General features: G+C 40.2%; 1 protein-coding gene across 1 annotated transcript in view; it reads left to right on the plus strand.

Annotated features, from left to right (window-relative positions):
* Positions 1–17,583, plus strand: part of LOC134336622 (protein phosphatase 1 regulatory subunit 7-like) — a 170,862-nt gene that overhangs the window by 69,705 nt on the left and 83,574 nt on the right. The window contains exons 9-10 of the mRNA XM_063030965.1: positions 17,001–17,072; positions 17,175–17,230. Of these exons, the coding sequence (XP_062887035.1) occupies positions 17,001–17,072; positions 17,175–17,230 (128 nt within the window). The remainder of the gene's footprint in view (positions 1–17,000; positions 17,073–17,174; positions 17,231–17,583) is intronic.

The following is a 17,583-nucleotide window of genomic DNA, read 5'->3' on the forward strand; positions in this document are numbered from 1 at the left end:
CACCTTGACCCCACAGTAACGCTGTTTCCTTTGGCTGTATTCATGAGTATTCATGAATGGTTAAATGACAATTAAACTTGAACTGAATTGAATTGAAATAGATTTGATAATTTTTGCAATTACCTATCACTCCTTTGAATTTGTAGTCCCTGCTTACTTTCACTGTGCATCATAAATCAAAATTCTTTATAGTTTTATGTAATGGTGGGAAAGGGAGATGTTGTGTGCTGCGAATGTGGTCTGGGAGCCAAAGGGGTGGGAACCGAAAAAAGTGTAGGATTCACTGATCTACAGTAATCTGCTTTGCCCACATTGGACCTGAGGAATCTCCCTTAATCAGCGGTTCTTGCAGAAGAAATAGGGGTGCATTGCTATGTTATGCAGTTGGGTAACAGATATTCACAATTATGTGATCCACAAACCACTCCCAAATAGTTCAGATACAGAACAAAAATTTGCTTTTACAGAATTTATGTGAAAATAAACAAGTAAATAAACACAAATGGCATAACAAATAACAACTAGTTTACGAAGAATAATGATTGCAGGTGACTGGTTTACAGCGGGCAGTCACTTAAGGGATTTGCTTTGGAAACTGACAATACAATCCCTTCTATTGATATGTGTTCATACACAGGGGCATTCCTGTTGAGAGAAAAACTTTTGTAGGAATGCATCTCCATTTAAAACATAGGATTCAATGGGAGAAAAATAATTTTGTAGGAACACAATCTTATCTGTAACAGAATACACTAGATGGGAACAACAGGTATTGAATCCCAGCAAGGACCTGGCAGGACTTCATGATCTGACCAAAGCACAATAATTAATTAATGTGCAGCCAATATTGAAATTTGTTCAACCATAATGACACATAATGACTCAAAGCTTCAGATACTGAGGAAACAAGAAGAAGAAGAAGAAGTAGAATATCTTTATTGTCATTGTTATGGAGCAATGAAACACAGTTTAGCAGCTCAACGTTTTGCAGCATGAGGAAGAATATATACGTAAAATAAACTCTGAAACCTCAGGAGTGCAGTCCAAGATTAATAATATATGGATGGGGGGGTGGGGTAGGACTATTGCACACCTGCCATTCCTGGAAGTGTGATGCATTTAGCTGCTGCCGTCTTAGGAGGGGGCAGGAGAAGGAAAGGGGTGTTATACATTTCACTGCTTGTGGGTAGAAGCTGTTAAGGAGTCTCTTTGTTTTCGTCCTTAATGCTCTGTATCTCTTCCCAGAAGACAGAGGGGAAAACAGGTGATATCCAGGATGAGTGGGATCCTTTGAAATACAAGTAGCCTTCTTTTGAAGTCTGCCAGTATAAATGTCTCTGAGGGAGGGTAATGTTGTGCCAATAACCTGCTCTGCTACCCTCACCACCCGCTGCGAGTCCTTCCTGTTCTGTTCTGTGCAGCTGGCAAACCACACTGCACAGCAATATGTCAGGAGGCTCTCTATAGTTGTCTGATAGAAGTTGATCAGCAGGTGAGGAGGGAGGAGAGCGTGCTTTAGCTTCCTTAGGAAATAGAGCCTCTGTTCCAACAAGATGTGGAAGCAGGCACAAGGTACTATTCAGTACTCAATTGATACACCTAAGATACATCAGTAGTGGATTTTGGACCAGGGGTGTGTGGGGGGGGGGGGGTCACGGCTTGGAGAAGCTGTTTTAATGTCACTCTCCCCAGCTGCACAATCGGGTCTTTATATTTTAGTGATGGTTGGCAGTGATCCATTTAAGAACAATCAATCAGGTGGCATGGCATACATGATACCCTTGTGAAAAAAGAGATGGAAAAACATGCCATACAACTCAGAGGCTATCAGTTTAACCTTGGCAGTGAAGCTTTTAGGAACAATAGTAAAAGTAAAGATTGATAGGCATTTAGAAAAGTTTGAGTTATAAAGAAAGCTAACATGAATTTAATAAATTGGCGACAAATTATGCTTGACTAACCTGATTGAATCTTTGAGTGAATAGAAAAAGTTGAGGGAAAAGTTGTGGATTTTAATTTATTTTTATTTATTGAGAATTCAGCGTGGAATACACCTTTCTGGCTCTTTGAGCCGTGCCATCCAGTAAAATCTTAACCTAATCACAGGACAATTTATAATAACCAACTAACCTACCAACTGGTAGGTCTTTGGACCGTGGGAGAGTCCCATCTGGTTATGGAGGGAACATAACAAACTCCTTACAGACAGCGGTGGAAATCGAATCTGGGTTGCTGGTTCTGTAAAGTGTTGTGCTAACCACTACGCTACTGAGAAGCAGTTGGCTAACTCCCACAGAAAACAAAATAAATAGATCTCCATGGAGTAAAAGTTTAATTGTCAGCATAGTTACAGAATTTGAACAAGAACAGCAAGCATGGTAAACGCCTGTTTTTCTGACAGGAGGACAGTTCTTTGGAAGTCAGCTAAGACAACTACTTTTAAGATGTATATTAATGACTTGTTTATGGGTATGCATATTAAAATTTCACCAGTTGCAAATGGCATCAAATTTGGAAAAAAATTTAAAATTTTAAAACTTGTAAAGGATTAAGGAGAAGGACTTTGTTATACTTGTCTTCATAGCCCAAAGCATTGAGTATAAGAATTGGAATTCATTTTGCAGCTGTAGAAAAACATTGGTTAGACCATGTTTGGACTATAGTGCAGAGTTGAATTGAATGATTTGAAGTGAGTTGACTTTATTCCTTTCATCCTTCACATACATGAGGAGTTCTTTAAGTTATGTCCCTGTCTAAACGTGCAATCATAGTAATTTATAATAAATTATAATAAATAGAACGGTCAATGGAACAGTCAATTTGAGAATACACTCAAATCAGTGTGAGTTCATTAGTCTGATGGCCTGGTGGAAGAAGCTGTCACGAAGCCTGTTGGTCCTGGTTTTTATGCTGCGGTACCGTTTCTCAGATGGTAGCAGCTGGAATAGATTGTCGTTGGGGTGACTTGGGTCCCCAATGATCCTATGGGCCCTTTTACACAACTGCCTTTGTAAGTGTCCTGAATCATGGGAAGTTCACAACTATAGATATGCTGGGCTGTCCACACCACTCTCTGCAGAGTCCTGTGATTAAAGGAGGTATAATTCCCATACCAGGCAGTGATACAGCCAGTCAGGATGCTCTCAATTGTGCCCTTGTAGAAAGTTTTTAGGATCTGGGGGCCCATGCCAACTTCCTCAACTGTCTGAGGTGAAAGAAGCGCTATTGTGCCTTCTTCACCACACAGTTGGTGTGTACAGACCACGTGAGGTCCTCGATGATGTGGATGCCGAGGAACTTAAAACTGTTTACCTTCTCAGCCCCAGATCCATTGATGTCAATAGGCGTTAGCTGGTCTCCATTCTTCCTGTAATTCACAATGAGGGAGAGGTTGTTTTCTTGACCCCGCTGTGTCAGAGAGATGACTTCTTCCCTGTAGGCCACCTCGTTATTGTCTGAGATAAGGCCAATCAATGTAGTGTCGTTGGCAAATTTAATTAGTAGGTTAGAGCTGTGGGTGGCAACACTGTCATGGGTATACAGGGAGTAAAGGAAGGATGCAGTACAATAAAGAGTGCAGAAGAGATTTACTAGGATATTGCCTGGATTGGAGAATTATGTCTAAGGCTGGGTTTATTCTCATGGGAATGTAGGAGTCTAAGAGAAGACACTATCAAAGTTTATAAAATCATGAGCAGTGTAGATAGAGTCTTTATTCCAGGGCAGTCACTGGTTTAAGATGATGGGGTAACATTTAAAGATCTGAGCATAAATTTTTCACACAGAGGGCAGTGGAACATGCTGCCAGTGAAATGGCAGAAGCAAGATAAAATTACACATTTAAAAGGCGCTTGGACAGATAATTACACAAGAAAAGTGTAGAGGGACATGGGGCTAATGCAGATTAATGAGATTAATGTAGATAGAGATCACAGTTGGTACAGAGAATTGGATGGGAAGGGCCTGTTTCTGCAATGTAAATTTCTATGATTCTATGAGAGTAGAAATAGACTGCAAGAGGATATGGGTAGATTAACAGATGGATGTTCAAGTGACAAATTAAGCCTAATATTGAGATCTCTGGAGTGACACACTGTGGCAGAAAGATGAAAGAGGCATGATATAGGCTAATAAACATTCTTCTAAAGGGCGTGCAGGAGTAGAAGAAATAAGGATACATTTTTGAAAGTGACAGACAAGATATGAGAGTGGTTAGTGTGGCATATGGAATCCTGGTTTTCATAAACTAGGGGTGAGGGAGGCAGAAGAAGCAGGAAGTTTACAATCTAAAAATAGGCCAAAAATTCAGGTCTCCTCTCTTAAAGAGGAATCTGAAGGTTTTAGAGAGATTACGGAATAGATCCACTAGAATGGCCTAGGAATGAGGGATTTCAGCTGTGAAGAAAGACTGGAGAAACTGGGAATGTTGTCCTTGGAGCAAAGAAGTTTGGATGGAGTTCTGATAGAGATGTTCAAGGGACTGAACTGAAGGGGGGGGGGTGCGCAGAGAGCGGAAAGTCCAAGTAAGGAGTAAAAAGTGGTGTGGATTTGAGTGGTTATAACATGAAAATCACCCAGAATACTTAGATTTTCACTTGAGGAAAACTCATTTCAATGTCCAGCGAAGAAGAACAGAGAACTGGTAATGGACTTCTTTGCTAGTATGAGGTGTTGACATGGTAGGCTAGGTTGCGGCCTCCTGAGCTGTAGTCACAAGACCAGAAGACATAGGGGCAAAATTAGATCATTTGGCCCTTCAAATCTACTCCATTCCATTATATCTGATTAATTATCCCTCATGCCATTCTCTTACCTTCTCCCGATAACCTTTGACACCCTGACTAATCAAGAACCTGTCAAACTCTGCTTGAATTATACTCAATGACTTGGCCTCCACAGCCATCTGTGGCAGGGAATTCCACGGATTCACTACCCTCTGGCTAAAGAAATTTTTCCTTATCTCTGTTCTAAATGGGCATCCGTCTACTTTATGCCCTCTGGTCCTTGACACACCCATTATAGGAAACATCCCCTCCATATCCACTTTATCTACGCCTTTTAATATTCATTAGGTTTCAGTGAGAATTCCCCCCGCTCCGTTCTTCTAAAATCTACGAGTACAGACTCAGTGCCATCAAATGCTCCTCACACATTAACTCTTTAATTCCTGGAGTCATTCTCATGAACCTCCTCTACAATGCAGCACATCTTTTCTTAGATAAGTGGCCCAAAACTGCTCACAGTACTCCAAGTGAGGTCTGACCAATGCCTTATAAAACCTAAGCATCCTTGCTCTTATATTCTAGTCCTCTTGAAATGAACGCTAACATTGTATTTGCCTTCCTCACCACCAACTCAACCTGCAAGTTAGCCTTTCGGGAATCCTGCACAAGGACTCCCAAGTTCCGTTGCACCTCTGACTTTCGAATTTTCCCCCTGTCTAGGAAATAATCTGTCTTTATCTCTTCTACAAAAGTGCATGACCATATGCTTCCCTACACTATCTTGCATCTGCTACTTATTTGCCCATCGTCCCAATCTGTTTAAGGCTTTCTGCAGACTCTCTGCTTCCTTAACACGTACCCTCCACATATCTTCATATTGTCTGTAAACTTGGCCACAAAACCATCAATTCCATCATCCAAATCATGTAACACAAAAAGGAGCATTCCTGACACCTGCCCCTGTGGAACACCGCTAGTCATTGGCAGCCAACCAGAAATGGCTGCCTTTATTCATACTCTTAGTCTGCTGCCAGTCACCAATCTTTGGTCCATGCTAGTATCCTTCCTGTAATATAATGGGTCCTTATCTTGTTAAATAGTCTCATGTGTGGCATCTTTTCAAAGGCTTTCTGAAAATCCATGCAAACAACATTCACTGATTCTCCTTTGACTATCCTCTCTGTAATTTCCTCAAAGAATTTCCAAAGATTTGTGCAAGATTTCCCCTTCAGAAAACCATGCTGACTTTGGTCTATTTTGTCATGTGCCTCTTAGTACACCAAAACCTCATCCTTAATAGTGACTCCAATATCTTCCCACCCACTGAAGTCAGGCTAACTGGCCTATAATTTCCTTTCTTCTGCCTCCCTCCCTTCTTAAAGAGTGGAATCAGAATCAGAATCAGGTTTATTATCACTGGCATGTGTCCTGAATTTGTTAACTTAGCAGCAGCAGTTCAATGCAATACATAATATAGAAGAAAGGAAAAAAAATAAATAAATACATAAATCAATTACAGTATACGTATATTGAATAGGTTAATATTGTGCAAAAAACAGAAATAACATATATTAAAAAGCTGGGGTAGTGTCCAAGGTTTCAATGTCCATTTAGGAATCGGATGGCACAGGGGAAGAAGCTGTTCCTGAATCGCTGAGTGTGTGCCTTCAAGCTTCTGTATCTCCTACCTGATGGTAACAGTGAGAAAAGGGCATGCCCTGGGTGCTGGAGGTCCTTAATAATGGACGTTGCCTTTCTGGGACACCACTCCTTGAAGATGTCCTGGGTACTTTGTAGACTTTGTAGGCCAGTACCCAAGATGGAACCGACTAGATTTACAACCCTCCGCAGCCTCTTTCGGTCCTGTGCAGTAGCCCCTCCATACCGGACAGTGATGCAGCCTGTCAGAATGCTCTCCACAGTACATCTATAGAAGTTTTTGAATGTATTTGTTGATATACCAAATCTCTTCAAACTCCTAATGAAGTATACTCGCTGACTAGCCATCTTTATAACTGCATCGATATGTTGGGACCAGGTTAGGTCCTCAGAGATCTTGACACCCAGGAACTTGAAACTGCTCGTTCTCTCCACTCCACTCCAGTATAGGGACATCTGCAATTTTCCAGTCCTCTGGAACCATTCCAGAATCTAGTAATTCTTGAAAGATCATTACTAATGCCTAAACAATCTCTTCAGTCACCTCTTTCAGAACCCTCAGGTATAGTACATCTGGTCCAGGTTTCTTATCTATCTTAAGATCTTTCAGCTTCCCAAGCGTCTTCTCCTTAGAAATATCAGCTACGCTCACTTCTGCTTCTGACTCTCTCGAATTTCTTGCTATCTTAATGTTTCATTGTCATTCTTTTATGCATGCAATAGCAGTCTGATTGTATCAGCAAATAAATTTACATTTCTGCTATTTTTTTCATGTCCTTGGTTAGGCCTTACTTAAATTTTGATATTGGGAAATTATAGATTCTTATGCCAGGGCTGTACTGGGCCATTTCAAGCGTTCCTACCCATTCTACTTCTAGCTGCTTTCAGGATTTCCCTCTCAGTGCTGTTGAGGTTTACTGATAGCCTTCCTATTCCCAAACCCTAAAGTCATCTGTTTTTGCAGCAGATGCCACAAACCAACCGATCAAGCTCCTGGAGCAACGAACTGCAGGGCACCAAAAGATTTGTACTGGAAAAAATAGTGGTTACTGAAGTAAAACGTTTCATATGTATGATTTCACAGTTATAGAAAGTAATTAAGTATTTTAAGCTGTGTCCTCTGCTAGAAGTGAATATACATGGTAACTTTGCAAGTTATTGCATTTAACAGAATTGCTTTTCTTTTCCCTTTTTTTGTTTGCCTTGTCCACAACTTAGCCACAGTTTCTGAAGTTCATTCTTCTCTTTAGGTAGGGTAGTTTCTGTAACACTTTATGACAGAGAACAATAGAAAGTATTTGCAATGGTACTTACTACAAAAATAGAATATCAAAAAACTGGAATGTATTTAAAGTGTCAATTGTTTTGTTCCTGAATTTAAAATGAGAACCAAATTAGTTCCGATGCTCATAGTGAACATTTACTTTTAAGTAGGTAATGTTAAAATTTGGACACTCCAGATTGAGATACTGCATGATTTCCTTTACTCCTCAGATTACAATAAACAGAGTTGAATTCCTTGAAGTTTAAAGGGTTAAGAGATATTTTCTTTTTTTTTAATTTTATTTTTATTTGGATGAGGAATTCACAATTATCATGTACTTTTTTCACACATATAACCTTTTCCATTTTTTTATATGTATAAAACTACAATTATTTATACATTCTTAAGTACACATTGAGATGATATAAAAGGAAAATAAACATCTAAATAGATAATTATGTACTGTGGTAAATCTAACCTATTAGGCTAAGTAATGAAATTTGTTGTTAAGAAAAATGGTAATAATAGTTTCCATACAACCCTTCCGGACCATTTCCACTGGTCCAAAATGTTGCATACAAGCCTATATACCAACCATTGTAGGTGTTTATATCCCAATTTGTTCGTGCTTGTTCCTGCCCGCAGACATAATTATCCAATCCCTATGTACTTATTTACTTAATTTTTTCATTTTTTTTATCCCTTTCCCAAATCTTTCCCTTTACTTGTGTTAATTCTCTATTTTCCAAAAAAAACCAAACATTTAGACTAGGGGTGCTTACGTTAGCAATATTACTGTGTTGATGAGAAGAGCAATATAAATCATTAGGAGAGTCATCAAAGTCTGCTCGCATTGGGGTTATATATTCAATCCATTTATTCCAGATTTGATAAAATGTTTCTTTTTGAGTTCTCAGGGAGTAAGTCACCTTTTCCATTTTAAATATTTCCAAGATAATTTCGTACCAATCTTCTAATGTAGGTGGTATTGGATTTAGCCATTTTCTAGTGATTGATTTCTTACTTGCCGCTAAGAGGGCCTGCAGCAACTTTATATCTTCCTTCTGTTCAAGGAACAATATATGCCCCAAATAGAGCGTCTCAAAGTTCAGAGGTATCTGGGACCTAAGTACCTTAACTAATGTTCTATGAATACCTTCCCAAAATAGACTTAATTTAGGGCAACCCCAGAAAATATGAAAATGATTTGCCTCCTTGGAGCCGCACCTTCTCCAACCCATCACATTTGTATCTTTATATTTTTCCTGATATGGGGTCTTGAAGCATCTTATAATGTTTTTCCAACAATGTTCTCTCCAAGTCAAAGAATTAGTCGAGGACCATTGAAAGCTGCAGATTTTCCCCCAAGCCTCCTCTGAAAGTACCAACCCCGCTTCTTTCTCCCACTTCTCTTTAATATACAGTGTATTTACATTTTTAGCATGGGAGAGTGCATTATATAGGCGAGAAACTGATTTACTAGGTATTGAACTGCAAGCCGAATTCAGAATCTTGAAAAATTCTAATTCTACTGTTGATAGGTCTGTATATCTACAACTCTGGTTAACATAGTCTCGTATTTGAAGGTACCTAAAAAAGTCATTATGTTCTAGGCCATGTTTGTCCTGCAGGATTTGGAAACTTTGTAATACTCTTTTATCTATAAATGAGAGGTAGGTTGTAAGACCTTTCTTTATCCATAGCTCAAATCTTTTATCTCCTCTGTTGGGAAGGAATTCGGTATCATATGCACACCATCTAAAGAGTTTTAACATGTTATTAATTCCACATGAATTAACCACCTTCTGCCGTACTTTTAATGTAAGATTTATCCAAGCATTATTAAATTTTTCCAACTGGGCCATCAATCCTTTGTCAGCTATTGAGGCCTGAAGAGGAAAACTGTCAACTAATCCAAATTCTATTTCCTTCCATCTAGCCTTATATTCCCTATTACACCAATATAACAGAGGGGTTATCTGTGAGGCATAAAAATAATTTCTCAGGCAAGGAAGAACCATACCTCCTCCTTCCTTCCCTAACTGTAAGGTGTTATATTGAACTCTAGGTTTCCTTCCTTGCCAAATGAAGCGGGAAATCCATTTGTCCCATTCCCTGAATTGATTATCATCCACCTCCACTGGTAAAGTACGGAAAAGATATAATAACCGAGGAAGAATATTCATTTTTATAGTATTTATCCTTGAATTTAAACTTAAAAAGAGGATAAGATTCCATCTATGCATATCTGCTTTTATCTCTGAGATTAATGGCCCATAATTTACCTGTGACAGTGTTGAAAGATCCTTCGGCAGGGTTATTCCTAAATATTTTAATGATTTAGCTTCCCACTTAAGATCGTATGTATCCTGCAATTTTTTGGATGGTGTATAATTTAGGGACATAACCTGCGTTTTCTTTACATTTATTTTATAACCTGATATTTTCCCAAAGTCATCCAACAGTGTAAACAATCCTATAAATGATTTTTCTGGTTCACTCAGATAGACCAAAACATCATCTGCGAATAACGCCACTTTCTGTTCAATCCCTGCCACCTTGATACCTTTTACGATTTCGCTCTGTCTTATTAGTTGGGCAAGTGGTTCAATATATAGCGCAAAAAGGAGAGGAGAAATTGGGCATCCCTGTCTAGTGCCTCTCTCTAAAATGAAGGAGTCAGAGAGGTCCCCATTTATCTTAATTCGGGCTGTAGGGCTGTCATATAGAGTCTGAATTACTTTAATAAACCTTTCTTGAAAGCCGAATCTTCCTAACACTCTGTATAGGAATGCCCAACTAACCGAATCAAAAGCTTTCTCAGCGTCCAATCCTACTACCATTGTCTCTGTCTCGTTCTTATTAACCTGTTCTAATATGTGCAGAGTTCTCCTTATGTTGTCCTGTGTTTGTCTTTGTTGAATAAATCCAGTCTGGTCTAAATGGATTAGGCCAGGTAAAAGCTTTTCCAATCTGCGCGCTAATATAGATGTAAATAGTTTGTAATCTAAATTAAGAACACTAATTGGCCGATAATTGCCACATTCTAGTTTATCTTTACCCTCTTTAGGAATAACTGAAATAATCGCTTCTCTCCAGGAAGGTGGAGTTTCTCCTCTCTGCAAGATCCAATTAAAGGTGTTAAGTAGTAATGGGGCTAACTGTGTCTTCAGGGACTTGTACCACTCTGAGGTAAACCCATCAGAACCCGGGGACTTTTCAGCCTTTAACCTAGAGATGGCCACGTTCAGTTCTTTGACAGTTACTGGTTCTAATAAACTTTCATTTTGTAAATCTGTAAGTTTAGGTAGATCTAAAAAATTCAATACACTGTCTATATAGGGCTCATTGGGGGCCCGGGGTTGGGAGTACAGCTCTCGATAATATGTTTCAAAACTCTCTTGAATTTTCCCTATTGTACTCTCCACAAGCTTTGTCTTTGGATTCTTTATTTTATGAATTGTATTGTCTGCTTGTTGTTTTCGTAATTTATATGCTAATAATCTAGCTGATTTACCTCCTACCTCATAATTCTTTTGTCTCAGGTAAAAAAAATTTCTTTGAGTTTCCAACGTATAAATATCATCAATTTCACTTTGCAATTTCCTAATTTCCTGTTTTCGATTTGAATTACTTTTGTTGCTATCTACAACTTGAAGTTGTTTTAATTTTCCTTGAAGGTCTGCTAATTTTTGTGCATTGATTTTTTTCATGTGAGTAGTAATGGAAATAATTTTCCCTCTCAGTACAGCTTTCAATGTATCCCATAAAATCACTGGTGATGTTTCTCCCGTGTCATTAAGGTCTAGATATTCTTTGATTTCTCCCCCTAATCTCTCCATTACTTTCGGGTTATTGAGTATATGTGAGTTTAGCCTCCATAGTGTTTTCCTCATTTTCCTTTCCAGGATTAGAGACATAGAGACTGGGCTATGATCCGACAGATCAATTGTTGCAATATTACAGTTTTTTATCCTGAGTCTATCTGTATTAAAGATAAAGAAATAGTCTATCCTTGAATAGGCTGAATGAGGGAAAGAGTAATATGTATAATCTTTACTAGCAGGGTGTAATTCCCTCCAGACATCTATAATTCCCAACTCCTCCATCAATGAATTCACTTTCTGAGTCAGAGGTTTATTCTGAGTAACTATTCTTGAAGAATCTAATATAGGATTTAATCTAATATTAAAATCCCCTCCACAAATTACTACCCCTCGAGAACTGACCATTAGGTCAAAAATGTGTCTATAAAATGACCATTCACTACCTGGAGGAGCATAAACATTCAGCAATGTTATTTCTGTACCTTCTATTCTTCCTGTGATTTTTACAAACCGTCCTTCTTTGTCTCTAGTCTCTGAAATATGTTCATAATTAAGAGTACTTGATATTAAAGTAGCTACCCCTCTTTTGTGACTCAATTTATATGATGAATAAAATACATGCTTAAAGCCCATTCTTTTTAATTTTCCATGTTCAGATTGGCTCATATGTGTTTCCTGGAGGAAAGCTATTTGTGCCCTCTCTTTTTTCAATTTAGACATAATCTTATTTCTTTTAATTGGATTCAAAACCCCATTAACATTATAGGAAATTATTTTTACCAATTCAGTTTGCATTTTTCTCTAGTAGAAAAAAAGCACTCTCCTTTTCTAACCAAACAGTAAGCAATCCCTTCTCAACAGTAAACCAAGACATATAACCACACCCTAGACATTTCTGAACGTATAACATTTGAAAATTTTTCCTGACTTCCCACAGTGAGGCCTGAGCACCGACCCGCCTCAGTTCAGAGGGATAACCTCTATCTTCACCCTGTGTTAGAGGGCCCTCAGCAGTTTGAATAATCATAGAGAATTTTCTCCTATTTATGTCTCGACCATATTGCTATCATTCAAGTTATTCCGCCTAGTTTATTTTCAGTTACCAGTTTTCATTTTACTTTTAAGTCCGATTTACTCTTTTCAGTCATTTCTCTTAATTAATCTGTATTCTCTGTACATTCGCGTCTGAATATTTGCAGCTTTTCCTTGTAGTTTGACACTCTGGTTCGAGTGGAGCGTCCTCGCCCCACTAACTGCCACGACTTCTGCCGAATCCTCTCCAGTAGCGACTCCTGTTGGGTGATAACTTTAATAGGTAGTCCCCGGTCCGCCAGGTCCAACGTTGCCTCCTCCACCGTAGTGTAAGTTTTTGTCCCTTTGTCGTAAAAGACTCTCAGCCGAGCTGGATACAGGGTCTGGAATCTGATGTTGTTTTCCTTCAGGACTCTCCGTGTTTCCGTATATTCCTTCCGTCTGGCAAGAATCCCCGGTGCGTAGTCGTGGTCTAAACTGATTTTGCAGTTGTTCCACATGAAACCTTTCTTTTGCCATGCTCTTTTAAGCACCTCTTCCTTCGTTCTGTAACTGAGAAATCTGATCAGAATCGATCTGGGCTGGGCGCCTGCCGGAGGCTGTGGTACCAACGTGCGGTGAGCCCTTTCTATCTGTAGGTCTTTTGCGGCCGGTATATCAAGGTTCTCTCTAAGCAGCTTCTCCACGAAGGGAATCATCAATCCGGGTTTACCTTCGGTTCCTTCGGGAACTCCGTAGATCCTCACATTTTCCCTTCTCGAGCGGCCTTCTTGATCTATTAGTTTCCACTGGAGCTGGTCTTGTAGCTTCAGCATTTCTGCTATCACTTCCTCGGCGTTTTGTAGCTTCTCTTCAATTCCAACAATCCTCGCTTCGGCTTCATCTATCCGCGAGTTAGTTTTTACTATTTCTCCTTTAATATCTTCGAGCTGTTTGCTGTTATCTTGTCGGAACTCGTGAATCTCTCCGAGAATCAAAGACAGAGTCACCGATTCCCCCTCATTATCTCCGTCCTGGCTTGCCGTGGGGAGCTAGGCCCGTCGCCTTGCTGCATCTCTTTATGTTTATCAGCCTTCGAAGTGGACTTTTTATTCTTGTTCTTAGACATCATCCTTGCCCCTTTTATTAATATAGTTATGCAATATTAAGTATTTGTCTAAATTCGATTTTGGGGCAGTTTACCTTCTTTTTTGTCGAGAGACCTTTTCCTTACGCCGCCATTCCCTTGATGACCCGGAAGTCCCCTAAGAGATATTTTCAAATATTAGATAGAACTTATGGGTTGTCATGGTCTAAAAATTAAAACCAGTCTTTCAGAAGTAAAGTTAGGATACACTTAGAAGTGTGGTAGTCTTTTAATTATCTCCCTGCTACTTACAACTGATGCTGTGTTAGTTGTTAATTTTAAGTCAGTTGTTGATAGGTTTTTATTTGCTGAAGACACTGAAGGACATTGGGAAAGGAGGGCATACAAAGTTAGGACAGGGATAAGTCATTATTTCATAGAATGATGGAACACACTAAATAACATGCTGTTCCCATTTTTATTTCAATTATTTGTATGTAGATGGAATTCTTAGAATAAAATAAACCAACAGTTCCATTGATTGGTCTGAATTGTCGGAAAAATGTACTGTAATCCTTAATTTTGTTCTTGATAGTTGTTCAATTTTAAGTAAATTAGAACAATTTTTAGCCCTAGATTTTGATTCATCATAGTGATTGCTGACAGATAATGGTAGGAATTCTTTTTGAATTACAAAGTCTTACGTACCTACATCCTTCACTATGCAATCCATGTTGTATACTGTCTAATTACAATAACTACAAGCTGTTTGTAAGTAATCTGTTATGTCTATTATTATAAAGTGTAACACTATTTAGCAATGGGCAGGGCCTAACTACTTGTTGTGTTCAGGTACTAAAATCTGTTTTCAGGATATTCCTCTGGACCTTAAAAGGGTTTGCTGGAATAATGTTAATGTAGTGGAATCAATCAATGCTAATAAAATTCACACTGCCAAAGCCTTTGTCACAAGGTACTGGTGATGTACATTTCTGCACTTGAAAACCTGCTGGTTGGTACACTTCTAAGGGTGAACTCAGTGTTTTTGATTGGTGGGATGTGGCTTGTGTGTTTACTGCCATAGGTAGTTCTGTCTTTTGGGGTTGATTAGATTTGAGGTACGGGTTAGTCATAGTCATACGTTATTGATCCCGGGGGAAATTGGTTTTCGTTACAGTTGCTCCATAAATAATAAATAGTAATAGAACCATAAATAGTTAAATAGTAATATGTAAATTATGCCAGTAAATTATGAAATAAGTCCAGGACCAGCCTATTGGCTCAGGGTGTCTGACCCTCCAAGGGAGGAGTTGTAAAGTTTGATGGACGCAGGCAGGAATGACTTCCTATGATGCTCAGTGCTGCATCTCGGTGGAATGAGTCTCTGGCTGAATGTACTCCTGTGCCCACCCAGTACATTATGTAGTGGATGGGAGACATTGACCAAGATGACATGCAACTTAGACAGCATCCTCTTTTCAGACACCACCGTGAGAGAGTCCAGTTCCATCCCCACAACATCACTGGCCTTACGAATGAGTTTGTTGATTCTGTTGGTGTCTGCTACCCTCAGCCTGCTGCCCCAGCACACAACAGCAAACACAATAGCACTGGCCACCACAGACTCGTAGAACATCCTCAGCATCGTCCGGCAGATGTTAAAGGACCTCAGTCTCCTCAGGATATAGAGGCGGCTCTGACCCTTCTTGTAGACAGCCTCAGTGTTCTTAGACCAGTCCAGTTTAATGTCAATTCGTATCCCCAGGTATTTGTAATCCTCCACCATGTCCACACTGACCCCCTGGATGGAAACAGGGGTCACCGGTACCTTAACTCTCCTCAGGTCTACCACCAGCTCCTTAGTCTTTTTCACATTAAGCTGCAGATAATTCTGCTCACACCATGTGACAAAGTTTCCTACCGTAGCCCTGTACTCAGCCTCATCTCCCTTGCTGATGCATCCAACTTTGGCAGAGTCATCCGAAAACTTCTGAATATGACAAGATTCTGTGCAGTAGTTGAAGTCCGAGGTATAAATGGTGAAGCAAAAGGGAGACAAGACAGTCCCCTGTGGTGCTCCAGTGCTGCTGATCACCCTGTCGGACACACAGTGTTGCAAGCACACGTACTGTGGTCTGCCAGTCAGGTAATCAGGAATCCATGATACCAGGGAAGCATCCACTTGCATCGCTGTCAGCTTCTCCCCCAGCAGAGCAGGGCGGATGGTGTTGAACGCACTGGAGAAGTAAAAAAACATGACCCTCACAGTGCTCGCTGGCTTATCCAGGTGGGGCGTAGACACGGTTCAGCAGAAAGATGATGGCATCCTCAACTCCTAGTCGGGGCTGGTAGGCAAACTGGAGAGGATCTAAGTGTGGCCTGACCATAGGCCGGAGCAGCTCCAGAACAAGTCTCTCCAGGGTCTTCATGATGTCGGAGGTCAATGCCACCGGTCTGTAGTCATTGAGGCCGCTGGGGCACGGCGTCTTCGGCACAGGGACGAGGCAGGATGTTTTCCACAGTACAGGAACCCTCTGGAGCCTCAGGCTCAGGTTGAATACACGGCGAAGTACTCCACATAGCTGAGAGGCACAGGCTTTGAGCACCCTGCTACTGATGCCATCCGGTCCTGCAGCCTTGCTTGGGTTGAGACGTTTCAGCTGTCTTCTCACCTGTTCAGCTGTGAAGCCCACCATAGTGGTTTCGTGTGGGGAAGGGGTATAGTCATGAGAGCAGGGTGGGGGACTGTGAGGAGGGGTAGGAGGGGAGAGTGGAATATGTGTTGGTTGGGGGCCGACAACAGATGGCTCATGTGTGGGATGGGCAGGGGCCACAATGTCAAATCTGTTAAAGCACAGGTTAAGTTCGTTGGCCCTCTCCACACTGCCTTCCGCTCCTCTGTTGCTAGTTTGCCAGAACCCAGTGATTGTCCTCATCCCCCTCCAGACCCCTCTCGTGTTGTTCTGCTGGAGTTTCCACTCAACTTCCTCCTGTACCTGTCTTTAGCCTCCCTGATCCTGGCTTTCAGGTCACTCTGTATTGCCCTCAGCTCCTCCCTATTTCCATCTCTAAACGCCCTCTTTTTGGCGTTCAGGATGTTCTTAATGTCCTTTGTCACCCATGGCTTGTTATTTGAATAACAAAGGACAGTTCTTGTCGGAACATTGCAGTCCACACAGAAGTTAGTGATGTGGATGGGCCAAACATTAGTGTGGTGGGGAGGGGGAGTGAGTATAATGCTGGCATTGTATGATGGGGTGGAGGTGGCAGGAATCATGCTAGCACTGTGTGATGTAGAAGAAATACTGGATTGCTTTATGAAGTGCAATTTTTACTGGGGAAGTGAACTCAAGAATTCAATGATCAGGAAACTATAAATGTGAATTTTGATCCATTTATTTTGTTTTCTCATTATGTTTTTTTTTCAGTTACAGGAACTTGATTTATCCAATAACAAAATATCAGAAGTCCAAGGATTATCTTTTCTGGATACTTTAACTGTGAGTGTTTGCAACAAATACCCATTATTCCAATTATTCCTATTGAACAATGTTCCTATGTCATAATTGATGTGAATAATGTTTTTTTTTGCTTTTCTGCAGTCTCTTGATCTCTCCAGCAACGTTCTAAGCAGCACCGAAAGTCTTGGAATTTTGAGGTTTGTCTGTGGAATTATTCTATAAAACTATGAAGAAAGCTTGGATTGAGAAAAGGCATCCTTCTTCTATAGTCTGTGTTTGATAACCTCAAACATTGTTTTTCTCCCACATCTTTCCCTCTCCCCTTGCTCCTGCTGCACAACGGGTCCTAGCTGATTCAGATTGCATAACTAATCTAAATTAGATGTATCATAGAATGTATTGCAGGTTATCTGAAGCTCCAAAATCTGAAATTGTTTGAAGTTACAATGGGAAATTTCACCTGGTGCTGGGAGCGTTCCCAAGTGAAGCGTAGATCTCTGCACACCGCAGACAGTTCTGAGAAGTGCCTCACATGTGTAATGAGCAGAAG

The sequence above is a fragment of the Mobula hypostoma genome, chromosome 22, assembly GCF_963921235.1.
Source record: "Mobula hypostoma chromosome 22, sMobHyp1.1, whole genome shotgun sequence".
NCBI classification, from domain to species: Eukaryota; Metazoa; Chordata; class Chondrichthyes; order Myliobatiformes; family Myliobatidae; genus Mobula; species Mobula hypostoma.